This window comes from Rhinolophus sinicus, linkage group LG01 (assembly GCF_036562045.2).
Source record: "Rhinolophus sinicus isolate RSC01 linkage group LG01, ASM3656204v1, whole genome shotgun sequence".
Taxonomy (NCBI): Eukaryota; Metazoa; Chordata; class Mammalia; order Chiroptera; family Rhinolophidae; genus Rhinolophus; species Rhinolophus sinicus.
In genome coordinates this window covers 11,620,299-11,647,046 of record NC_133751.1, presented here as the reverse complement: position 1 = coordinate 11,647,046, position 26,748 = coordinate 11,620,299, and the positions used below count along the sequence as shown (strand labels likewise).

General features: G+C 41.0%; 1 protein-coding gene across 9 annotated transcripts in view; it reads right to left on the bottom strand.

The window, feature by feature from the left end:
• The window catches only part of TIAM1 (TIAM Rac1 associated GEF 1), a 360,045-nt gene that overhangs the window by 15,939 nt on the left and 317,358 nt on the right, over positions 1 to 26,748 (bottom strand). For 8 of the 9 annotated variants that reach the window (XM_019730167.2, XM_074326168.1, XM_074326172.1 and 5 more), the window contains 7 exons: positions 25,049 to 25,152; positions 15,913 to 16,092; positions 14,894 to 14,962; positions 14,470 to 14,595; positions 9,419 to 9,527; positions 6,106 to 6,285; positions 5,900 to 6,018 (listed from right to left, as the gene is read on the bottom strand). In XM_019730167.2, coding sequence (XP_019585726.1) covers positions 5,900 to 6,018; positions 6,106 to 6,285; positions 9,419 to 9,527; positions 14,470 to 14,595; positions 14,894 to 14,962; positions 15,913 to 16,092; positions 25,049 to 25,152 — 887 coding nt within the window. Of the gene's footprint in view, positions 1 to 5,899; positions 6,019 to 6,105; positions 6,286 to 9,418; positions 9,528 to 14,469; positions 14,596 to 14,893; positions 14,963 to 15,912; positions 16,093 to 21,072; positions 21,397 to 25,048; positions 25,153 to 26,748 lie in introns of those variants that run through there. The other variant, XM_074326190.1, reaches the window with a different exon arrangement.

Sequence of the window (26,748 nt, the reverse complement as noted above, 5' to 3'; positions counted from 1 at the left end):
ACTTCATGAAAATATTGTCTCTAAAAACATATGGTCATCTTTTTAAAATGAAATTTATTGGGGGTGACATTGGTTAGTAATATTACATAGATTTTAAGTGTACAATTCTATAATACATCATCCATATATCGCATTGCATGCTCACCACTCGAGTCATTTCTCCTTCCATCACCATATATTTGACCCCTTTTTCCCTCTTCTACCTCCCCACTGCTCTGATGTCAATTCTGCTTCATGAAAGTATTGTCTTTAAAAACATTCGGTAATCCTTTTTTCCCCTTTATCCCATGTGCATCTACCAGAATTTCAATAATAAAGTGGAAAAAAGGTACAAATCAGGGTTTTGCAATTCACATGCAGTAAATCTGTCAAAACTGATCTACCAAGTTGGAGACGTTTTGTGCTCAAATAGAGACAGTTTCTCAAAGAGAGACAAATGCCATCAATGATAATGAAGACCCACCCCCGGAAAACTACAGGTCCATGAATTTAAATCCCCTTGGAGCAAAGGTCATCTGGGAAGCAGTGGAATCAATGATTTCTTATTCCTCCAACTCACTTTAAAGAAGATTTTATTTCGTTTTAGAGGAGGAAGAGGGAAACTAGCTGGGCAGTTTGAAGACTGCTCTTGCAGCCCGTGCAGTGTGAGCTCTGGGCTCCTCGGAAATCATGAGGTCTAGTCACATGCCCCCGAAGATGAAACGCTACATCGTCTCAGACAGACAAGGTGCTCTCCATGGGGTACAGCCCTCCAGACATCATGATCCAGAGATTGTGCCCACAGGCCAGTGAGTACGCCTCACAACCCTCATGTCTGTCTTTCTCACTGGAGTCCTTGGCCCGCTTCCCAGCCCATCAAAATCCCAACCTCCTACCCACTCGACAGACAAATCCAGGGTGGGAAATCATCTGGTCTGTTGACCTGTTTGCTCTTTGAACACGTCACAGGACAAGACTTTGCTACGATCCGAGTTCACGGTCTATCCCATTGGTAAACACCACAGATTGTTAGGACATCGTACCTCAGACACGCCTCCCTGAGCACCCACCCACGGCCACCCACCCACCCATGGCCTCCCTGTTCTACTCTCTGTGTTCACACACACCACACACGAGGTCCTCTTCCTCAAGGCAGCATTATGAATATTTGAAATCTTGATGTTGAGCTTCTCCAGAACAAATGGCTCTGGTTTATTTTGCTGCTGATGAGATGCCTGGGTTTCTAAATACAGCAGCAACTGAGCAGCCCTTTGCCAAACACAGGGTCATTTGGCCTTGCCCTTTGCGAGCCACCAAACCAGGCCACAGTGCTGGAGATGTGACGTGGCTTCCAACAGTGCAGAATTCAGTGGTATTGTTGCCAGCATAATGAATGAGATCAGTATAATAGTAATGGTTACTCTAATGATTATTGAGCTATATTATTAGTAGTATGGTCAAGGGTAAAAAGAAATTAGCAATCATATTACTTTGTTTATATGTATGAAGTAACTAGTCAACCAACCCCCAGGACAGTATCAGCTAAGGGAACTATATGGTCTCCACTACGCAGGCCCCAAACACTCACACAGAAGAGGAATGGTTATATATACGAGTCAAATTTCTGTGTACTGTCTGGGCCAAAGTCTTTGGGAGTATGTCTCCTAAAGTAATTAAAAGTCACTGGGGCAGATCATTGTCTAAACTGGACTTCCTTCTTCCAACAGAATTGTAGGCATACCTTGTTATATTGAGCTTCACTTTACAGTGCTTCACAAATATTACGTTCTTTTTTACAAATTGAAAATAGGACCTTCCATCAGCAAAAAGATTATGACTCGCTGAAGGCTCAGATGATGGTAGCACTTTTTAACAATAAAATATTCTTTAACTAAGGTATGCATTGTTTTTATAGGCATAATGCTATTGCACACTTAATAGATTCCAGTATAGTGCAAACATAACTTTTATATGCACTGCAAAACCAAAAAAATCATGTAACTCACTTTATTGCAGTATTCACATTATTGCAGTGGTTTGGACTGAACCCACAATATCTTCAAGGTATATATATATATACAGATATATACATATATCTGTATATATATATGTGTGTGTGTGTATATATATATATATATATCTGTGCACCTTCCGGCGTGTGATTTTCTAGTGCCTCCCACGAGACTAGGCAAAGCCCTGATAACTTTGGGCGTGGCCACGGGCCCCAGGCCGTGGACGTGGCTTAAGGTTCCACCAGCCCTCTTGAGGTTTTGCCTACCAGCCACGGAAAGGACAGGCCCATGACAGCCACTGGTGCTTCAGCCTGGATTCTCGAAGGAAGAGACGTGGAGCGCACTTAGGACCGAGCTCTGGAGCTCCCCAAGAGAAGCCAAAGTTCAGCTGACTACACCCCATGTGTGAAATAAACGTTCGTTGTGGTGAACACTAAGATTCTGAGTTGTTTATTACACAGCAAACATGGGCTGATACAGGGTTAGTGTGCATGGCTTCTCTCTCGACAAGTTTCTCCATGGCTGCTCCCTCTGGCCAAGAGCCCAGCCTCTCCCTTGGCCTCCTACTGCTCCCCTCCTGAATCTTCTCCCTAAACCCCAGCCTGAGTTCTGCTGAGAGGCCCCTGCATGAACAACGACTCGGATGTCCTGCTGAGCCAGGTTTCGGGGGCACTGCTACTAAGGGGAAATGCCATCTTAGGCCTTTTCTTCTTCCGACTTAAGCAGAAGGGATGCTCTGTGGGGTCCAGCGCAAGCCCGTAGCATCTAACGCTGGGTAGGAGGTGGAGGGCCCAGCTGCATCCTAAGATGTTTCTTTCCCAGCTTTGTTCTCTGTGAACATATCTGCCTTCAGGGACCACCTGAGGAAACCTGGCTGATGACAGGACCAGGGACCCTGTGTCCCTGCAAGGTTACCTTTTCAATATAGACCCACCAGTCCCAGGAGACACTGACAAATATTCTTATTCCTGTTTACAAACTGTTCATGAATCCATTCCAGGATTTTAGTGGATATTGCCATTAAAAGAGAACTACAATAATTAGGAATCACCTTTGTGAAAGTTGGGACATAACTTGTGTAACTCCAACTGTCTGCCTCTCTACATTTCCACGGTTGTCCCAGTATACATACACTCCAAGCAGTGCTACAGAATTGTAACTCATCTTGGCACAGAGCATCTCCATGACCCATTCTCCCAAGGGTTTATTTTTGTGCAATCAAGACCATTCCATCCTTACCAGTTTGAAGACCATTCTCCTCAATAAGAGAAAAAAAGGGATCAAATGAAACTTGAATCATTTTCCTTGAGTAATCAATTGTCTTTGGCTATTATACCTCTGGTCCCTTTGGAGGGGTTTCTTTCTTTCTTATTCTTCTTACAGTGCTAAAACATAATCTTCTGTTGCTCTCTTTGGCATCTTTTCCAAGCCTTAATTTTCTGGGCTCTGTACAGCCTAATATTCATGTAGAATTTTCCTACTCTTTAAGACTGACACACAGCCAACTGTCCCTCCTTCCATCTTTTGCACATTTCTTTTTACAAAATCTCAGCTCACAAGACACTCCTTTGTACAGCACTGTATCTCTTTGTTCCTCGCTGGAAAGATTTCTTACTTGATTGTCAGAATTTTATTTTAGAGGACAGGCAATTTCACCAAAGCCATATTTTCTTTTAGTCTCTGACTTCTGAATCGTATTCATAGTTTTTTTCCTAAATTCTTTGCAAACCACTACCCATTTCACCTTCTAGTCTTTAGTATAATGGTCCTTGGCTTGCAAGATCATTAAAACCCAGAAATTAATTTGGCAGATAATAAAAAACAAAATATAATGAAAGATTTCATTTGCATGACCCAACAAAATTCACTTCTGTCAAAATGAAATACACTAAAACACAGAGGAGGAAAAAAAAATCTCTTGATCAAAAATGTTTGCTGTATTATTCATAGTACTCAATAAATGAAGCCCCCCAAAATTGTCCAATGAGAAGAATTAAGTAAATCATTGTTCAGCCACACAGTATACTATACAACAATTTAAATAATCCTTTTGAATAATTTAAAATAACATGAAAATTCTTTGTTCAATATAAAAAAATCAAGATACAAAATTACTTCCAAAATACAATTATTCAAGCATATATATATATATATATAATTTAATCAAAAAAGCCACCCAAACATTGAGATTGTAGATGGTTCTTCTTCTTGCCTTGTTCCGTCTTTTGCCCTTTTCTTTAACAAGCATATGTTTTACTTATTTAAATATTTCACAAGAAAATGAGAACTAAATCCAGAGCAGCAGTGCCCATCATTTCTACACTCTGATTTATTACATTAGCTGCCAAGTAGACTGAGGACATTCTCGTGCCCTGATGGTAATAATATGCAGAAAAAATATATTGTATTCAGTGGAAAACTGCATCCTCTACAGCACACACACCCTCTCGGGTCACCAGATTTCAACCCTGTACATTGCCTTTAGTTCCTTTGCAGCTCTTTGTAAGATGTAGGTAAGGGATAGGTATATAAATTCTGTCCAGTCTGGTAGTGACCTAACTGACTTCTTCCCACTATGGAAAAACCAGTTTGTCTCCTTTTACAGATCATGTTGACATGTCATCACTTCATATACACACCTGCGCTGTTTTGACTTTTCCAATGAATTGTTACACACCTGCCTGCTTCCTTCACATTGTGAGTAAAATAAATTCCTTCATTTGTGTTTGCTTTTACCTCTGTATGAGATGTCATAATTTTACCTCTTTCTGAAAATTATCTTTTAACAGTCCAAAAATTTTTTTCGCTGAGGACATAAAAATACACCTGGATAATAACCCTTTTGTATCTCTGGAGATAAGCCTGTTTTCTCTGTCTAGACTAATCAACCAAGCCTTGTACACCCCCCCAGCCCCACATTTAACCCTCCTTCTAATCACAGCAGGAGTGTCTTTCTTCGTAGTTCCCTCCCAGCTTTTCTCCCCCTTTTTTTATTTTTGAGCCAGAAAGCAGAACCAAGGACAATATTCCAGTTGGGTCAGGATGTACTGACGGATATTATTACATATCATAACCCTCTGATTCATCTCAGTGTTATCAGTATTTTAATTCACATAACCTCTCCTCAATGACTCAGGCACAACGTACAGTTCACTCTATATTTTTTTCAGGGGTATCCGTTCCTGTCACTATTTCTTCTAAGTAGGTTTTCAGGTAGACAAAAAAAATGATTCAGAATCATTTGAAACTGTCATTCATTCAACAAATACTTACTGAGCACCTACTACATGGCAGTTACAGTGGTACCTTGGTTTTCGAACGTCTCCGTTGACGAACATTTCAGTTTACCAACACCGTCAATTTTATGGATCTATGGATCATTAGATAGTCATATTGATGCTAAATTTGCAGTTTTAGGGGTTGATTTTAAAGGTCTGGAACGGATTAATCCATTTTGCATTACTTTCTATGGGGAAACCGTACCTCAGTTTTCGAACGTTTCAAACTCGAACGGTCTTCCGAAACGGATTACGTTCGAAAACCGAGGTACCACTGTATTATTCTAATCTCTGGAGCTATAGCTTCAGCCTTTAATGGTGCTTACAGAAGCAATCCAGGCTATGGCAACAAAGTTCACTGTTACACTTAACACAGAACAAAACCAGAGGTCCTGAGAGTGAAGGGGTGAGAATTAGGAACCCATTTCCTAAATTAAGAAATAATTCGGCTTGAGGAAGAAAATTCACACTGTAGCCTTGGGTAAAGGAAAAAAGTTCCACCAACAAAACCAGTATCTCCACAACAATTTTACTTACAAACAATCCCTTTGAAAAAAACAATCAAAGCAACCCAGCTTCCCTGACTGGTGTCCTGAAAAGAAGGAGAGGGGGGCCGGCGGGGGTCCTTACCTCTTTTTTCTCACCAGTCTGTTCAGCAATCAGCTGGTCAAACACAGCCCCAAATTCTTCATGGATTTTCTGCATTTCGTTGATATGACTTGCAACCTTGTTCATAGTCTTGATGGCCACTAAAAGAAAATGGGCCGTGCAATGAAAAGGCTGTGGAGGGGCTCCTGGGGCTGAGGACGGGGGCAGGAGGCAGGGTCCCCGCTTACCATCCAGGTGGTAATGCTCCTCACTCTCCGCGTCTGTCAGAGCGAAAAGCTCCTTCAGCAGAAGTGGGTATTTCAGGATCCTCTGGATGGGCTTGATGAGGTAAGACTCGAGTGTGGACGAGTGCTGCTGCTTCGGGTTCTGGGCATCTAAGAAGGCCTTGAACGCCGCGTCTGTCCTGGCTGGAAGAGTTTCAACACAGGCTGTCTGAACGGAACACCCCAATGACCGACTCCCTCCTCACAATGTCAGTCACTTCCTCCAAGGTGACTTTTACAGGACGGAGCGGAGAGTGGGTTGCAAGGAGGAAGTAAAGGGGGGCTCTGAGAGACAATGGAAGGGCCTGTCAGATGTATGTTTGTTTATTTGGGGGGAAAAACAGGGCTTGAATTAAGGGATAACAATGAGTTAAGGAACAATAGGGTTTGTAAATCCTACACACTTGGGATTTTCAGGGGCTGCTCTTTACCCTTCTCACACGAAGAGTGTCTTTTTATTCTGATATTTTGACATCTGAGACCTTACAGATGCAGGGAGACTGCCCCTCCCAGGGCCAGCCAATTCCTGGAGACAGTGGAGGACTGGCCTTTCACATGCAAACCAACCAATCCAGAGCCCCAGCCTCACCCCCCAACCTCCTCTACTAGCTCTCAACCTCTGGGCCACTACTCCCCTAATCACCCCAGAGCACATCCTAAGTGCACTTACCCTTACGTGCCCATTCCTTCTCACAGAACCACAAGAAAGGCTCTTGCCTAGTTTCCCCCTTGCTCCCTCATCTCCTGACCAGCCCTGGTGCCCTCAGGGTGGCCCTGCATGGCGTGGCATGACATTCTCTTGGGGACTATAACAAACTACCTCTTCAATGGCAATTGTCTCCTGATCTGTTGGCCTCGCTCTATCCAGTAAGAAAACACATTTTAAAATGTTCTTTACCTGGTTTTCCTAATCTTTCAAGCATTCCATTGCTGGTACAACCTCTTTTGAGGAAAGGCAGGAAAAAAAAAACAAAACCTAGAAGCAGCAGCACCGGACAGCTCTGGTAAGTGGAGCAAGAAGGATGGATTTCCTGCAGTTAATGCCTCGTAAGATCTGTTCTATGTTAATTCAGTGCTACCAGCTATTAGCATCTGTAGACCAGGCCCTGCTGCCCAGGATTGATTTCTCTCAAAGGGAAACATACATCTGACCTCATGTAGCTAACTCAGGTAGCACTTTCCTCACCAGCCCGGCTTTTATCTGTGTCCCAGGTGGGCTGACAAGCCGCCCTGGGGAGTTGTGGGTCCCCAGACAAGCAAAGAGGTGCCTGCCAATGGATAATTAGGAAGGCGAGGCTAATGCTTTCTCAGTGCAAAGACATGGTGGGGAAGGAGACCACAGTGAGGGCAAAAAATGGGAAGAAGAAAGGACAATATATCAAAGTGACTTAACAGTGGGCATATGTTGTTTTCAAAAGCTCCTGACAGAGATGAAAAATGTACTTCTGTCTTCGGTGATTAGGAGTCTAAGCTAACATCAGGAGATGTAAAAGAGCATTGTGACACTGTAAAATGATTCTTAAGCTCTATCTTTAGTCAATTAAGAGAAACAGCAATCATGGGGGTGGAGGGAGGCCTCATAAAGATCTTTGCACCCCTTTTAAGCCCCATTAAGAGGAATCAGACCCCATGGGCTTGGCCACCACTTCTCTTCCTTCCAAAGAAGAAATCTTTGGAGAAAGGGAACTGGGAGGCAGGTGACCGAGTGGCCCATGTGCCAGAGGAGGGAGGCCAGGCCCAGAGCCAATGCATGAGAAGCTATGGCTTCCATAGGACATCTCAAGTCTCGGTCCATGTCTACAGGGACCTAGGAATCCCCCTCGACATCTTCAAGTCCAAAAGTATGGCCATGGGCATTTAACCCAACAACTGTATTTTATGTCAGGGCAAGAGAGGTCGCGTCCTTGGCTTTGTGAGCTACTGAAGTGTCACTTCCATCCAATCTAGCTGTGATTCTGTTCATAGTCATAGACAGGTACTTTTGTTCTCAAACTGTTCTCACCCTCTTGGCACATTTTGGCCATTAGAAAAATGTAGGTCATACCTAATGTTTTAAGAGATAGTTTTGGAAAATATGATAATATTTTCCAGGTGCAAAAAAAATATTACTGAATTAAGAAAAATCTACAGGGACAGAATTTAATCTAATTAAATGTTTTAAAATAACACATATTGCTCTAAGGACTGTAATGGGCATATAATTTTACTGTCGAGCAAAGAGCTCTAAAATTGTTACATTAGCAATCTCATAACATTAGCATTCAGTTAAACTGTAAAAAGAAACAGACACACAGAACTACAGGGCCAATAAAGCACATGTGAAAACAGACAGCATGACAAGGAAATTCCCATATTCCCTTAAATTTTTGTGCTGAACTAGAATTCTGGTGCACAGACTCTTTCTGCCATTAAGTATGTCAGTATCTGGGGCAGGCTGGTTTGTTATCCAGAGACCTGCATGGTACTATTATTTCCTATAACAGGCTTTAAATTAAGTCAAGCTCATTCTCGTTGGCAGCAAAGCATAACACATGTAAATTATTTCTATATTCAGACACTGATCAGCAGCTGTTTACATGGCAGCCACAGTGAAGTATTAAGGACAACAGGCTGATTTCCAGAGATTCTTTGAAATCTAACATTCTATTGGTTTTGCCATTTACCACTAAAATGTTTCTTTGATCCTTCTACCTGTCACCAACAACCACATGCTGAACTTTCTGGAAACTCTCAGAACGCTCCATCATCTTCCCAGAACATGTAGGAAGAAGAGCGTGCCAATATAAAAATTCTACTCTGCTCTATGCAAAATATAATTGCAACTTGAGTCATTTTTGTGAATACCTGAAACGAGTAGTGAAGATGTGAAACAATTAGGAAGTGATAGTATCACCTGCCTAGGGACAAAAACAGGCGAGGGAAAGACGAAACTCCACAAAAAGGTACATGAAGTGGGGTAGGGTATAATGAAATTCATGAAAAAGAGGAATAAAGTAGGGAATTTCTAAACCCTCTATGTTTTTGCATAACTGCAAAATGACCCATCAATTTTGGCCCCAAATAGCTGAGACAAAACTTGCATTTTAAGTAAACTGACAAACTGTTAATTCAAGATACTAATGAATTTCATTTCTCAGTCCCCTTATTTTGGCTTGTTGGGACCTCCACGTGGCACATCAATTACTCCTAGATTTTGGTCCAAAAGCCCTCAACCATTGTTGGCCACAAAATTGTGAATCTGACAATTAACCCGCCACCTAGTCCTCACAGGCCTTACCTTTCACCAGGACCTTGGGGACCTTCGTGTGGCTGGCGCAGAAGGCACTGTACAGCTTGAAGCGGTCAGCGTAATACAGAAAGGAGCCCCCCAGAGAGAACAGCACTTTCTGGATTGAACGAGAAGAAGCGCAGTTAGTGCATGTTTGTCCTCATCTGGGAGTATCAGCGGGATGTCTCAGGGAGCTCACACCTGCCAGGCACACCTTATACAGCATCATTCACACCTGCCACAGCCTTTTTTTGCTCACTGATGGCCTCAAACTGCCTGTCAAAATGCGCGGGGCTTGCACATTTATGTAACAGATACTGCATTTGGCCTTCTCAGTAATTACAACGGAGATGCCACTGTTTTCCAGGCCTGTGTTTTTAAAATAACCTATCTGGGATGTTTGGATGTTAATGAGAAAATATGTACACGGCATTTTGGAAAAGGCAGAAACCTGAATGCTCTCATTAGCTCCTGTTGGGAAGCAGAAGAGACACACCAAGTAAATGCAGGAAATGCAAATAACCCCTAAATTAGAAAGCACATTTCCTTCATCACTGTCTCCACCCTCTCCAACACCACTCTCTCTTCTAGCAGGGAGATCAGAACATAAGAAACACGCTTATTAGAAAGAAACATGCTTGACTTTGGGAATTAGGTTCCATCTCTCCAGCCTACACCCTCTGCCCGCAAAGGATCAAAACTGGGGGGAGGCTTTGCCTGTTAGGAATTTAATGTGCATGAGGTGGAATACTTTTTTATCCTACATATTTTATATAAATGTATGAAATGGGCCTCAGAGAAGAATCTTCTATAGGTTTCACACTGATCTAGTCTTGTTCAGAGAAAGATGTTGCTTATTTGGGCTTAGATGTAAAAGTAAGGTTCCAAACAACAGCAACAACAACAACTAAGGTGTTGGGAGTTGAATGATAAATTTGGTTCCCAAAAGCGTAATTTACCTAATGAACAATGCAGAGAATTCTAACAGACTGTCTACTAACAACAACAAAAATGATTTGTTATGAACCACACATAATTGGTAATTAGAGGCCTAAACTGGTTTCCTCCATGTTCTCCTTTTTCCTTTCCTTTTCCAGCATCGCCCTCCCCCTGCAACCTCACACCCGCTGACTGAAATGGGTATCAGCAGGGACTGTCTGACTCTGTAGGTTACTTATCCTTCAAGTCACATTCAATTATTGAACAAGAAAAGTTGTGGAAGAAAAAGGCTCTAAATGCAACCCGCCACATTCCCATATCAGGTCATTCGTTTCACCTAATACTGACTAAGCACTTGCAGAGCAGCCACAGAGAGAACACTAAGGTATTCATTTAATCTTCCGGCCTTAAAACACAATCTCAGGGGCAAAATGTGCCCAAATATGAGGGGCGTATACCTGGAGACCGCGTGTCCCCTGTGTTTCAGAAAGCCTCTGATTGGCTAACAGACATTCCAAATTTCCAAGGGGAATTTTGTCAAAACATATTTGACCTCAGAACTATTTTTTTTTTTTTTTTGAGTATTCCTTAGGACTAGTGTTCTGCACAACACAGTTTGAATACTTTGAAAAGTTTTTATATTTTTGGCCAAATAGACAAACAGGATGGAAACAAAGCAGCAATGGCGGATACCAACAGTGACACATCTGGGAGTGAGGACTGTTAGAACCCAAATCAGAGGTGCTGGAGAGAAGGCCACGACTATTCCACGTGTATCAGGCGTCATGCCTTATGGATGGAATGGAGGTTGTCAGACTATGCAATAAACCAGTGACATGAGGTCAGGGAAGAAAGAGGGTCCCACTTAAATGGAGCTTACAACAGTGACTGTTTAGAGTAAACTTGCTAAAAGAATCAACACACCAAAGGTTTTGTAGGGTCTCAGATGCACACTTGTCTTATTAGGGAGACCACGCTGTACACCTGAAGCTGAAGCTGAGTAATATTGAATGTCAACTATAATTTAATATATACTATGTTTCCCCGAAAATAAGACTGGGTCTTACATGAATTTTTGCTCCAAAAGACGCATTAGGGTTTATGTTCAGGGGATGTCATCCTGAAAAATCATGCTAGGGCTTATTTTCCAGTTAGGTCTTATTTTCGGGGAAATATAGTCACAGGATGTGGAGTACAGCATAGGGAATAGAGTCAATGGAATTGTAACAGCTTTATACGATGTCAGAGGGGTAGTAGATTGGGGGAGGGGATTATCACTTTGTGAGGGGTATGTCTAATTATTGCATTGTTTTGTACACCTGAAACAAAAACAAAAACAAAACAAAACAAAATAATCAACGCACCAATCCTTCCCTAGAATAACTGCTTATAATACAGTCATGTTCATATCACAGTTCTGATAACCAAATTCTCCTGAAGTGATTTATTGGACCTAAACTCAAAGAACAGGCCCCACACACACAGCACAAGACTGATGTATGAATACAATGTTTGATATTTTAGGTTAAAATCAAGTATTTTAAGGTATGTCTGTGTCTTTTTTTATTACGTTCCAGGTTAAGCAACTTTTTTTTATTAACTCACAAACTACTGGCCCTTATCATGGTGTTGTACTGTCATATTAATTAATTTACCAATTTAGAAAATGTATATTATTACAAACAGAAACCAATGAACCAAACTGTATTTCAAATGGATAGCATAACCACCCTGAACTTCCCCAAGCAATTTATGAACACAGAAAAGTGAAGTGTACGCAATACTTAGGGCTAAAGTACTCATGCCTGCAACTTACTCTTAAATGGCTCAGGGAAAAAATTATATTCTAGATATGCATAGACACACACGCACACGTATATACATACAGAAGACAGGAAGGGAGAGAGAGAATAATGCAAATATGGTCAAATGTTAACACTGGGGGGATCTGGCTGAAGGGTGTCCAGGAATTCTTGCAACTTTTCTGTAAGTCTGAAATTATATCCAAATAAAAATATATAACTATATATAGTATATATTAATATGTTAAGGGTTTGAATGTGTGTATATTCTAAATAGCTCCTATAGCAGAGAGATACTGTAAAGAGATGACACAAAAACATACTGAGATAAAACCTCAGCTCCTAAACCTGTGTACTAACATTATACAGCCAGGTTTCTGCAAGTGTTAGAGTCAAAATGTATAGGTGCTCACACATATATAGACAACCGAACCCAAGTTCAACATAAGAGCAAAAATAATTCAGTGGAAAAGGACAGAAGAATTGTCATTTCAACAAATAGTGCTAGAAAAATTAGATAATCATATGCAAAAAAAAAAAAATTGAATTTGATTCATACATCACACCATAACAAATGTAATTCAAAACAGGTCAGAGACCTAAATGTAAATACCCAAACTACAAAACTTCTAGGAGAAAATCTTTATGACCCTGGTTTAGGCAAAGATTTCATAGAATGATACCAAAAGTATGAACCTGCCCAAAAGGAAAAATTTGAAAAACTGGACTTCATCAAAATTTAAAACTTCTGCTCCTTGAGAGACACTGTATGAAAAGACAAGGCTCAGACAAAGCGAAGACAGTATTTACAAATCAAATATCTGATAAAGGACTTAAAATCAACACATTCAAAGAACTTTAAAAACTCAGTAATAAGAAAACAAACAACCCAATAAAATAAATGGGCAAATGACATAGCAGACACTTCACCGAAGAGGACATATTGAAGGCAAATAAGCACATAAAAGATGTTCACTATCATGTCACTGAGGACATTAAAATTAAAGCCACAGTGAGGTGCTATTACATACATGTAGAATGGCTAAAATTAAAAAGAGAGAGCTGACCTCCTTGTAAGAGTGTGGAGAAACAACTGGTGAGAATGTACACTGGTACAACCACTTTTGAAAACAGTTTGGCAGTTTCTTAAAGTTAAGCATACTCTTACCGTATGATCCAACCACTTCACTCCACTACCCAAGAGAAATGAAAACATATATCCATACTAAAACTTACACACAAATGTTCACAGCAACTTTATTTGTAATCAAACACTGGGAACAACCCAGGTGCCCAAGAAAGGTGAAAGGATAGCAAAATGTAGTCCTATATCCATGATGGAATATTGCCTGGCAATGAAACAATATGAACTATTGACAGATGATGTAGCATCATAGTTTAAGCTCAATATAATTACGCCAATTAAAAGAAGCCACGTGAAAAAAGCCTACACTGCAATGATTCCATGTACATGAAATTCCAGAATGCAAACTAATCTATGGTAACAGGAAGCAGACGTGGAAGGAAGTGGCAGGAGACAGGAATCACAAAAGAGCAGGAACAAACGTTCGGGCTGATGATTATGTTGATGGTTCACAGGTGTATACATATGTCAAAATTTATCAGATTATACATTTTAAATATATGCAGAGTACTATATGTCAATTTTACCTCAATCAATCTGATTTTTAAAAGTATATGAGGGTGACATGTAAGCCAGCATTGTTGTACACGAATCAGTGAGCTTAGTCAATTGCAAGTGCAACACAGGAAATCTATACAATACAGGAAAGTCAACCAAGGGAGAGGAAATGAGCTGTGAGCACCCTCACTAAGGCACTAGTCATAAATTCTCAATACAGCAGCAAGGACATGTGTGCTGGGCGACTGTCTTCCTCCTGGATAATGATAAGTATTTCCATTCAGCAGTTTTCCAGAACAGGATAAATTTGTTTACTGGGAAACCAAGGGTGCAAGTCTAACTTGCTAATACCAAGTATTCAAGGCCCTATATAGACAGAACAAAAGATCAACGTTGGTACCTCTTCCAAAGTAAAAGCCAGCAGATGTACCGTTTAATGCAAGTTGATGGCATTGGTTTCACCTTAGCCAGACAAGCAGGACAGTCAACTGCCTCCCCCTGCCACCCCTTACCCCTAGAACCCCCTACGAATTGACCCTCTCTGGCATAAGCACAAGAACTCACCAAAAAGGGTATAATGCCTCCTGTGATGAATTATCAGGAGATTCAACTTGACCGACAGGATAACGCACCCATGACGTTAGGACAGTTTTACATTATTTGAGAATGTAACTTACCTTAAATTGATCGACTTTCTCAAGTTTTTCTAAATCAGGTACCAGTCTCACTCCATCTTCTAGAGTTTTAAGGAATTCTACTTGAAACTCTACCATTTCAGTTAAATTTCCAAAAAGTACATCAAGCTGGAAAATGAAAAAGAATTTACTCCACCTCATATTGCATTAGTATTCAGAAACTTTATTTGCTTCTGATTTCAAAGTTTTTCTACCAAAACTCATTAATTAATGATCCCACCACCAGCGGGTAAGGGTAGCCCCTTACTCTGAGTGCAAGCCAACAGCTTAACAGGCAATAATTTGACCTATTTATTATGATTAAATGAATGCAAAATGCTTTCGGTTTATGTGCACTCCCCACTCCTTCTTCACCAAATCAAATTGCACTGTGACCCTTACAGAATCAAGATAACTTCCACCATACCTCATCTTGGGTGAGAAAAGTTTCTTTTTGAAGAGGTTTTAGGTATCTCTCCATGAGACAGTTTAAATCCTACGGGTTGAAAGAATGTCTCGTTAGCACATTTAAAAGTCTATAAATAACCTAAAGGGTAAAAAAAAAAAAAGAAAAAGAAAAAAAGATTGCGTCCCAAATGCTAATTTTACAGACATTAGGTTATTAAGGTCCATTAAAGCAGCAGTAAGCCAACCTTCTCTGTAAATATTTCAGGCTTTGCAGGCCATATGGTCTCTGTCATGACTTAACTCTGCTGCTGTAACAGGAAAGTGGCAGATAACACATAAATGAATGAGTGTGGCTGTGTTCCAATAAAATTTTTTTTTGTAAAAACAAGCAGAAGGCTAGACATGGTCTGAGGACCATAATTTGCTGACCCTTGATTTAAAGACTAAAGCAGATCATTCAAAATAGATCACACATTAGTTATAATGTATAACTAAAGTATATATAGAAATACCTTATTATAGTTCTAGGAATTGTTGGAAATTATAAAGTTATATGTATTATGTAAATATATATTATCAATTATATAGAAATAATATAGAATATAACTATAATTATAGGAATATAAGTAAATGTCAGAACAAGTAATAACACAATGAAAACAGAGCTGATACCCTTCTGCCTAGACTCAAATTAGATTCTGAAAATAACAAATTTTTCAAAACTAAATTCAATTTTAGTATTAGCTCAACAACATATTTAGAAAGGTCAGAAGGATCACTTAATATTCACACCGTCATCTCCTTTTAGTTAGCTCACACACACACACACGAATGAATTGCTGTAAGAATTGATATGCTTCCTTAAAACACAAAAGAAAATCTTAACATTCAGAATAAAGGCCAACTTCTATCCTTGAGAACAAGATAGTCTTCATTTCCATGACTTGTCTTTGTTGTTAGACAAAAACCGTATAACCACGCAAAGTTCCCCCCTTCAGAGGGGGAGGGCAGGCAGGCCCTGCAGGAGAACAGACGTACTTTCACGTAGGTGCGCTCGGTCTCCAGGAGCTCACAGATCACCTTGCGCAGCTTATCGGCGTCTGTCAGCTGCCTCATGGTGGCCAGCTGAGGCCCGGTGGAATCCTGAGGAGATGGGCTCTGGTCACTGGGGTTCATCTCATGCAGACTGCGGCAAAAGGCGGCCACCTGTTCCGTACTCTTCAGAGCACAGTTGAAAAGGCAAGGCAGACGAAGTTATCACTCATTCGAGACACCCATCTGACATCTGTCCTTCCCAACGGTGTTCCTCTGAGTTGATGAACTGCCACACACGAATTTCATCTCTCCTTCCCCAAATTACTCCACATATTTGAGAGCCTGCTGAATGCTCAGAACAACCATAATAGCAATTGCTAACATATACTGAGTGTTCACTGCATGCCAGGCACTGGTCTGATGTATTTAATCCTCCCACATGGTAAGTAAGGGCTATTATCATTCCCATGTAATAGTTGAGACAATGGAGGCCCAGAGAGGTTAAGTAACTCATGCAAGATTGCACAGCTCGAAAGTGGCAGAGCTAGGATCTGAACCAGGCAGTGTGGTTCTAAGTCTGTATTCTTAACTACTCTGTGAGAAGCTTACCAATGAGGAGCTGGAGATAGAGAGACGTTAAGCGCATTTCACCCAAAATGCAAAGCTTATTAATCATCAGACTCCTAGTTAAGTGTGCTCTATCTACTTTGTCATGTTGAAAGACGATTTCACAAGCTAAGATTCTTCCAGGCTTTGTTAAAAACTGACACTGAGGCAACTTTCTAGATAATAACAGATACCCATATATTTTTAAAAAGTTTCTATCTCTCCAGCTTCCTGAAAGGCAGAAAGATACCACTCCCCTCTAAGAATAAGGGGTGTTGGGTCCTGAACTAGACCTCAGTGAGAGAGCCCAGTCTGTACCTAATCTCTGTCTGGGACGGTTCTGGTGCAAGGTTTAGGATGATAGGATTCTAAAATTCCAAATTTTCAAGTTATGGAAAACAGTTCTCCAAAGCATGGGCTGTCGACTGGGCAGCTGAAAAACCGCATAGTGTCAGAGAATCACCTGGAGGAGGGGAGGGGCTGTAAACCTCCCAGTGCCCAGTGACCCCTCCAGATCCATTTAATCAGAACCTCCAGGCGGGTTGTGCAAGTGCCAGTATTTTTTAAAACTTTATGGAATTACTCCAGAGGCTACTTTGTAGCACAAAATCTAATTTCTTGATATCTGTTCAAATACACCTCTCTACAAATGATGGATGGGTGTCTTCTTGAAGGCAGTGGCTGCCTTCTCATACTCCACTCCCCTGCTTCTACTGTCTAATTCATCCCTATGCACCAAGTGTTTCCAGTACAGACCTGTGCACTTAGAGAATTACTTCCATCACCCACCTACCCAGGAGGAACATGGGAAGAACACCCCCCCACCAAAAAAAAATAACAGTTGGTGCCAAGAGCTGAAAGTCAAGGCTGGCACTTTGTAGAGGAGCCAAAACCAAGTGTATTCCATGAGGGCAATTTTTCAACCCAGAAGAGGGCAGCTAACATTAACGTGCCTTTCCCTCATTAGCATATGTCAAAAGGAAGTCTGGAATAAAGACAGCACAAGGACACAGGAAATCACAACCTAACAAGGGTGCATCAGCGTCAATGTCATGACAGGGACGAGGAGAGCCAAGAGCAAATCCATAATTGTTATTCCAACTCTCTGACAATTACCACAGCTTAATTATTGCTCGCATTAACACGGGTCTTACTTGCCAGAAAGTATTAGTCACCTGTCAGTGACACTATTCACTGTTCTCTATGGAATCAGTGTTTCAGACACTGAATATTCCCACAGAGAATGATCTCTTTGGTGACTGACAAAAAAACAAACAAACAAAACAAACAAACCAAAACCTCACCCAAATGGACTGAACTGTATGGTATATGAATTATATTTCAACAAGGCTGTTACAAAAGAAAGACTATTTGTTTTTAATCAAAGCTTATTTCAATAGAAATAACCCAAACAGTTTTATTTTGTTATGTTAGGGTTTTACTAACTTAATTTGCCCTTAAACATACAGTTAACTATGGCTTTGTTGTAAAAATTAAAAAGGAACAAACAGATCCATTTAAACAAAAATGTCTACACATCTTTTGGGTGATCCAATGATAACTGTACAGGCAATTGCATAATAACAGACATGGGGGGTAGAGGAAGCCTCACCGAAATGAGAATCCTATGGGCGAATGGTGAGAAGAGCTGACAAGTAACTGCCCCGCCCTCCAGCTTATCCCAAACTCCCCCTTGTTGCATTGAGTTGGCACTTGGCAAATGAACCTATCTGAGCAAATACGTAACTGGCACCTTCGCTTACACAATGCTTTTCTAAACACCCCAACCATAACTACAGCTGCCTGTCACTTACATGCAAATTAACATCAAAGCTACTACTCATGATAAATAAAGCCATCACTGCATTTCCATCAGAGAAATAGCACACCTTTCTGCAGTTTTACCATTTAGACAAGTTGCCATCCAACTTGTGATATCCAGCGTCCTCGTGCATTATACCAAGGATGTCCCACACTTTAAGAAAGGGCCAAAGTTATAACCTTGGGACTCTGACACAGATTAAAGGCAGGAAATTCCAAAAGCTACTTCCCCTTGTGCTCCCAATTCATGCCAGACTGACTGGCTGCCATTCTCGGCTGTTTCTTGGTTATAATAATGGAAGGTGGAGTGGAGTTCCTGGGTTTTCATTCCCTCGGTTTCACCATCAAGACTTTGAGATTCCCACTTTTAAGGGTGTGACTTTGGCTGTGTCAAGTTCACCACCTCTCAGGTCTGATGTCCATAAACAGGCCCGTGGGGGAGAGCTCAGGTTAGTGTGATATGGGTGAAGCCTTTAGTGCCAAACCCAGCAGCTCCTACCCACCTTTCCTACCCAAGCCAGGTGACTCCCTTTTCTCTCCCATGAATCAAGTCCTGAGTTATATTAGGACCTACCCTCCCACGGGATACCTACAAATCCCCTTGAGTCCTCTTGTGAAAGGTCAGAGCCCTTCTTTCTTAGACACATTCCTGAGCTTAGGATAGATTTAGCCAGATGGTCTCTGAAGTTGAGGAGGGGGCAACTCCGTTCTCTGGTTCAAGGTATAAACTCTCAGGTAAATCACAAGGAGCTGAGTTGAAATGGAGGTAATCTTTTTACTATCCATTACCTGTTAAATAAAGAACTTAAAAATATAGAATTAGAAGTTAGGATGTGTATATTGTCAAAGGGTGTCATTTACAAATAAAATTTTTGCTTGGAAACAATTAACTTAAAAGAATGTCATCAAGTTTGAGGATCTTGTTTTATCAAAATATTACCCCCCAAATATCTTTACAAGCCATCAGGAAATGTAGGCCTTCTTTAGAATACCTCTAACCCAGAGATTTTATATATTTCCGCCCAGTTCTTAAGTCCCCCTGCCCCCATAGTGTGGCCAAACTTCTTTACATCAAAATCCATCAGCTTAGCCAAGACATAGGATGCAGGAGAAGCCGAGGGCGGTGGTTTTCCCACTCTAACACTGAGTGTGACTTCCTGGTCATTCTCCACCAGATGCTAGAGCCAGAAGTGCCCAGAAAGGTAGCTGCTATGGGAGGTTCTCCACACACTCCTGAAAGCCAAGTTTTCTGGAATTGGGACAAGTAAGGGAGGGTTGCTGAGAAGGAAAAGGCAGTCAAGGTTCGGCCAATGGGAGAAGTATAAACCTCTCCCCACTTAAGGACGGCAATCAGTCACCCTGGAAACGGAAAAGCACTCAGCCTTTCAGAGCTGCCAGTTTGAAGCTGTTAAAGGGCAACAGAGCTGTCCCACTGTCAGGACCAAGAATTATCCAACCAACACACAGAGAAGAATAGGACAATTACAGGAGGAAACAGGCCACTTTACTGAGGCCAGCATGAAGCTCAATGTTTATAATATCGCTTTCTTCCTGTGGCAGATGAAAAGAAAGCACAGAAAGAGGGGGGTAGGCTTTTAAGTATACACTATCAACTGAAGCTACCAGCTGTTTAAACTCTTCCTGTTATGCAACCACTAAAGGCAACTTCTATCTCTAGGTGAGTTCAGAGTTCTAAAACTGTCCCTTTGAGTATGAACAATTTAACACATCCCACAGATTTCAAAGGGGCCCAAGTGACCTAAAATCTTATAACCTTTCCTTAAGCTTTTCTAGGAGACAAACACCAAAGCAAAGTACTCCATAATTTCAGAGACCATTATATTAGGTTGGTGCAAAAGTAACTGCGGTTTAAAAGGTTAAAAATAATTGCAAAACCGCCGTTACTTTTGCACCAACCTAATACACAATGGTAATGCCTATAGTTCTCAATCACCTTTTTGGTCTCCTTTTGAACAAACTTTGAAGAAGAAATATCCAGGAAAGCAAAGGTTATTTCGGGAAATAAGTCATAGACACAGTCAAAGTTCAAGTTTCATTAAATGACACAAAATCTAATAGTCGACAGACTCTGGTGTTAACATTAAACTATTAAAAGGTTTAATTTAATTTTATTAAATTATTCCTGACTATTAACCCACTCACTACATTTTCTTATTAGGGAGTCAACGTGTATTACACGTCTACAATATAGGTCACTTGACATTAAACTGTTAACACATCCCCTAAGCCAACATTTCTATACCCGTCTCCTCAGGTAAGCAGAAATGAAGTCAAAAACACCTAAGACTTTATAGGAGGCAAGTCAAACACCCTCCTTCCAGAAATGCTTGCTGTACAGACTTCTCAATTAGACATGGGGAGAGGGGAGACTTGCCATGCAAATAACACAAACACACTCAAAATCCCACCAACGAAAAGAAAGGGGGGAAATCCACACAACAGTTAAAAAAAAATACATCTTTCTGCCATTTGAGAAGGCAAATATAGATAAGTGTAAAGATTCTTAAGCAAATTCAACTTCACACCAACTACTGATGCCCCACCCCCATGCTAAAATATATATTTTTCACCAATACCCGGCTCTAGAGGGCAAAGGATAGCATATGGAGAAATAGGACAATCATAATCACCATCCTTTGGATCAGGAAACAAATTCAGCTGGAAAGTCGTAACCTAAACGAGGCTACTAGCAAGGTAGAATTCAAACGTGCTCACCAGATGAAGTGACCGATATACAGAATCACCAGACTTGTCATTGTTTTCAGTCCTGGGCTTGCGCTTTATTTTCCACAGTGCAGACATCATCAGGAATATATTCTCATGGTAATTCTACCACCTGACGTGTTCAGCACAGAAACAGAAGTTTCTTAAAATACTCCCAGCAAACTGAACGCCTTCCCGCTCCCAAGAGAGCATCCTCTCACAGAGACAGCCCATGCGGGCTCTCCCAGCCCAAGCCAGCTCTCCCAGCAAAACCTACAGCTGCCTCTCCACACAGAAAGGGCAGCGACAGTCCAAGCCCAGAGCAGCACCCATCCACGTCCCTTTCGGTGCCCTCTGCGATGGTGTCAAAGGCTCAGCCGTGGACAAGAATGCATGCTTTGATTCCACCTGGCTAGCCAGCAAAAGTTCCAGAAAGGGAGAACCAAAAAGAAGCAAAAAAAATATAACAAAGCAGAAAATGCCTCTTCAGGATGCGCCTGTCTCTACTTCTCAGGCGAAGAGCAGCTGACTGGCCAGCACCCTGCACAGCACAGGAATATGCAACCCACCAGGTCAACTTTGAAGACACCCCTTACTGATTCGGGAGGGAACAGCCTCTAAAAAGCACAGTGCTGCTGCTGCTGCTTCTTTTTTTTTTTTTTAACAGTTCACATTTTCCACTAATGCTATTGTTACTGAGCAGACATTTCTCAGACAATCACAATTGGGATTAAAAGGGGGGAGGGGGAGGCTTTCAGAATGAAAAACGTTCTGAAAATTATTCTAATACATTTGCTAAATGGAAAACAAATCACAGCTGCCAGAGGGCCTGTATGCAGGACACAACTGCCCAGAGCTAATCAGCATTCACTTCCAAAGACAAGAGTTTTGGAGTAAAAGCAGGGAAACAAGTAGCCAGTGGGGAGAGACCCTTTGAGGTTGTCACCCACCATCACCAGAGGAAGGAGGCTGCTTACAAAGAAAAAGGCTGAGATAAGGCCCCTGTGGTGTGCAAGCCCCTCCCCCCACCCCGGGATGTGACATTCCACCGTTCAACAAGCTCACAATTATATACTTGCTCAACCCAAAGGGCCATGTGTAGCAAAAACTGCTATTTTAGAAAAAAAAAAAAAGGAAAACACATAAAATTCCAACATGCATTCTCTTCATCCTGGACAATATCTCGTAAGACAATTAATTTATGAAGAATAGCAAAAATATTAAAACACAAATAAATCAAGAGCCCTCAAATGTTTAGCCAGAATAAAAAATGATTTTGTGTTTCATTCATTCATTTGTTCATTTTTACATTTCTACACCCAGCCTGGTGCATTCAAATGAAGGCTAAATCACCCTTCCATGCTTAGGCAATTTAAAAATGAATTTTTACTTTATTCTCAAGAAAAATTACACACTGACATAAGAGATGCATCAAAAAAAATTTAATCTTAATCAAGAAATTTAAGATATATATATTTGCTCTTACTTTAAATCATTTTTAAAAAGACCCAGAAAGCTTAAGTATTAGGAAAATATTTATGTGACTAGTGAACATATATTTAATTGGCTTACAGCACCACTAATTAATTAATTCTGTCCTTTTTTGAAACCTGACATTTAACACCAGACCTTAACAATATGGTCAAACCTAGTTTTAGCATAGCAGTTAACAACACAAGGCCTGGTTTTTGTCATCTCAGAGCTGTGTGAGCTTCAGTGAGTTGCTTAACCTCTCTGTTCCTATAAAATAGATGAAATAATAGTATCTTTCCCTCAGGGGTATTGTAAAGAGGAGATGAGTTAATATAAAACATTGCCCAATACATATAAAACACTAAATAAGTATTAGCTCTCATTTATAATTAATAATACATAGTAGGACCCAGCCTCCAAGAACCACTTGCTCAATTTAAGGTTTTTGCTTCCAAATATCCTAAGTGAGAAATTTAATTCATGAAAGTCTATTTTAATGAAAGAACTTGGGTTGCATGACAAAGTAGTTCAAATAAAAAAGATAAAAATCAAACCAAAATTAGGGAGTATTTCAGGGTACAGAATCACACACAGTGATCCCCAACCCAGGGATAAGGAATGTGAACCTATGGTTTCAAAGGGGTCTGTTACATGATCTTTAAAAATACTGAGATCGTCACCCAAACTTGTTGTCAATTATTTGGAAGAAAGTCTCTTTTATGAGAGCCCACCGTGCATTTCTACAGTGAAATCCAGGGAAAGCATTGTCTGTTCCTACATTTGACCTTGTGTGTTCCAGGTGAGTTTTAGGGCCTAATTCTCTGGAGAAAAAACCAGGAAGTCAGAGAGATGCCAGGGGTCAGTCAACAGAACCCTGAGGCCACTTCCTGTCTCTCCAGGGCTAGAACCTAATATTATAGAGGAGTCTGTGTAGGACCTAATGACTCAATATATTTAAAATGGAAACAATCTCAAAATCCACAAAGGGATGAGAACACTGGGCTATTATTACAGGGAGTAAAAATGATCCAAGTTAAAAAGCATTCAGAAAAAAAATTTTAGAAATAGGAAAAATAGCTGTATTTCTAAATCACACTAGAAATTGGGAATTAACATTTTTAGTTTCAATAACAATAACAACTAAATAAATACCCTTCAAAATATCTGACCTCAGTATGGACATACCGGTTTTACCTGAGAGCGACTGACCCTCCCTCCACCCAAAAGTAGGTAAAAATAAGGTAAGGGCCACAAAAATTAAAAGTAACTTTAAGTAAGCTTTTTTTTTTTTTACATTAAATGAAACATGCATATTTCCACTCATCTGTGTTTTATTTAACCAGCAACATAAAGCCTTTCAGTCTGTAAATACTAAATTTATAAATTTTAAAATTAATTTCAAATTTGAAATTTTACACTGTTCTCCGTTTAAAACAGACACTGGGAATGATGATGCATGCGATGGTGGTGAAAAAGAAACACATGCGGGTAAAAGAGATGCGGGAGACAGACAAACATGCACTCAACAAAGTCCTACAGAGATATACAAATGCAGAGAGAGACAAAAAGAACACTCGGAGAAATGGAAGTTTTTAACATAATAGTTCATATTTGAACAGTCTATTTCCATTATCAATGTGCTCTCCCACAGTGATATTATTTGACCCACCCAATCATCCGATCACTACTGGGCAAAGGTAAGAACCACCCTGATATTGAAGATGGGAAAACAAAGGTATAATTTAAAAATTATATGATTTGCTCTGGTTAAGTGACTGGTAAATGTCAAACAAAAGAATGAGAGAGAGGGAGAGGAATCAACATAAATGTGTCAACAACCTTACGTGAAAAAATGGTGACTAAATATAGAAGCATAATCACACACAGTTGCTTTTGCTGGGGGGCGCGGAGAGGTCTTTTTGGTATAGGTAACACAGAGTTTACAAATCGTTGTACTTTGAAGACTGATGAGAAGAGGTTATTGACCCATGAAACTCTCCGTGGAGTGCGAGAGAAGCATGATGTATGATGAAAAACAAATTCACATGCTTGCACCAAAGAGTCAGAACACGAACTTTCTCAGTGCCCAACCAAAAGAGGAACAGTCTTTGTGGATTAATAAACATAGTGTTTCCTTCCCTTTAATGTAAAAGATGATCACCTTTAATAAGAGCTGAACACAACTCACGCAAAAGGGGTTCATCACAGAAACCATGAACACCAAGACCGCCCACCTGACCCACTCTCACACATTTCGGATGCTGTTTCATTGTAACCAGAGATGTAAGAAGGAAATGGGATTCATTAAGACTGATTTCTGCCCTATATTCTCACACATGGGTCTATTATCAAGGCTGTAATTTGGATTTTATGTCTTATTTAGTGACATCTCAGAAGTAAAAAACACTCGATCCTATGGAGAGGCCTTCAATCCACATACAGCTGCAAAGGTGACGCGTCAGCTGGGACTCTTTGGTGGTTCCAGACATGGGATGTGAAAATGAAAATCTCTCACCTTGTTGCTGTGATCAGTCTCATCGGAGGATTCCAGGTCTGGCCCTTCCGTCTCCTCCGGAGCGGTCTCGGCACTACTGCCCTGTTCACTGCTGAGGCCGTGCCCTGCAGGGGGAAATCAGAAGAAAAGGTGGGTTGACATGAAGAGAAATTGTTAAAAGTCACCCCTGTGTAAAGGGGCCTGGGGTTACGCTCAGGACGTGTGCATATATTGTTACACCCTCCAAGTAAAAGCTCCAGAATCTTGGCTCAGTAAGTGGTCGTTTTGTTGTTTTTATTGCTACTACTACTATTATTATTTTCCAGTATAGTATATTTTTATTAATTATAATGTATAATAGTTATGGTGTCCCCCAAAATTCATGTTAAAGCCCTAACCCTCCCAATGTGATGTATTTGGAGGTGGACCCAGGTACCCAAACATTCAGTCCATAACACTTGTGATGTCTGTTTTCAGTCTAGCAAACCATGAACATAACACCACATTCCCATAATTCCCACCATATTCTGTGCCAACGTGAAGGGAGAGAACATGAGCATTACTTTCCTCTGGAGGGCTTCCCAAATTCAAAGAGCATCTGAATGCCCTGCAGGAAGTACGTTATGTCAATTCAGATTCAATGGGCTTGGGTTGGATCTAAGTTCTGCCTTTCTCACAAGGGCCGAGATGATACTCATCAATACTGCAAGTCCATGGATCACACCTGGAGTAGCAGGGCTCTCGGTCATTTAGAAACCTCTGGAGAGCCTGATACGACAGAGGTATTCAACCTGTGTGGCACTGGATCAGGGACGACAGCACTGTCACTGTAACCAGCCAAGAGAGAAAGAAAGAAGGAAGGAAGGGAGGGACAGATAGGAGAGCAGGCAAGGGAAGTGGAGGAAGGAAGGAAGGAAATGAGAGGAAAGAGCCACTTCCTGTGTCTCTGGATGAAAACCTCAGTCTGCAAAGAGCCTGCCTTACTCCAGTGATGCCATTATAATCATGAGCCGCTTGACATCAGGAGAGCCCCCCCACTACAGAAATTTTAAAATCTCCTTTTCCTTAATTTCTTATCTCCCTAGTTCCTGATCTTAATCACCTTTCAAATCAGCTTTTTAATCTTAAACAAAAGATTGTTCCTAGCCTGAATCACAGGAAGTCCCCTGCCCCACTCCAGGCCATTCCAGGCCCCACTCCTGGGGGAACAACACCACCCGAATGACGGGATTAACCAGAGGAAAAGACCACAGGCTCCATGAAGCTAAACGGAATTTCTATCACACAGCCACCTTGCGTCGATGGCTTTGGGTCCTGCTTCTTTTAACTCTAACCAAAATCTATCTCTCCTCATCTAGGGGCCATTGGGATACAAATGATGCCCCAGCAAGGCTTCCAGCACACCCCAACCAAGGAAGTGAACGTGGTCTTCCAGGCGGATCTCGAGACCCCTTCCTCTCATTTAAGATCAGATAGGGTGAGAATTCTGTGAATCCCCGATAGGCAGGGATAACGGCCACATTCAGCAGGAAGCAGGTACATAAGAGACCTCCTGTCCCTCAATTACCCATAGAGATTTACGGGGACCATGTGTCTCAAGGGGAACATAAGGCAGGCAGTTAGAGATAGGAATGGGGTCTCCGGACATTCCTGCACGTTTGACACGACCTATGAAAAGCGACCACCCAGAAGACCTCCCCTCCATGCCCAAATCTTTCCTT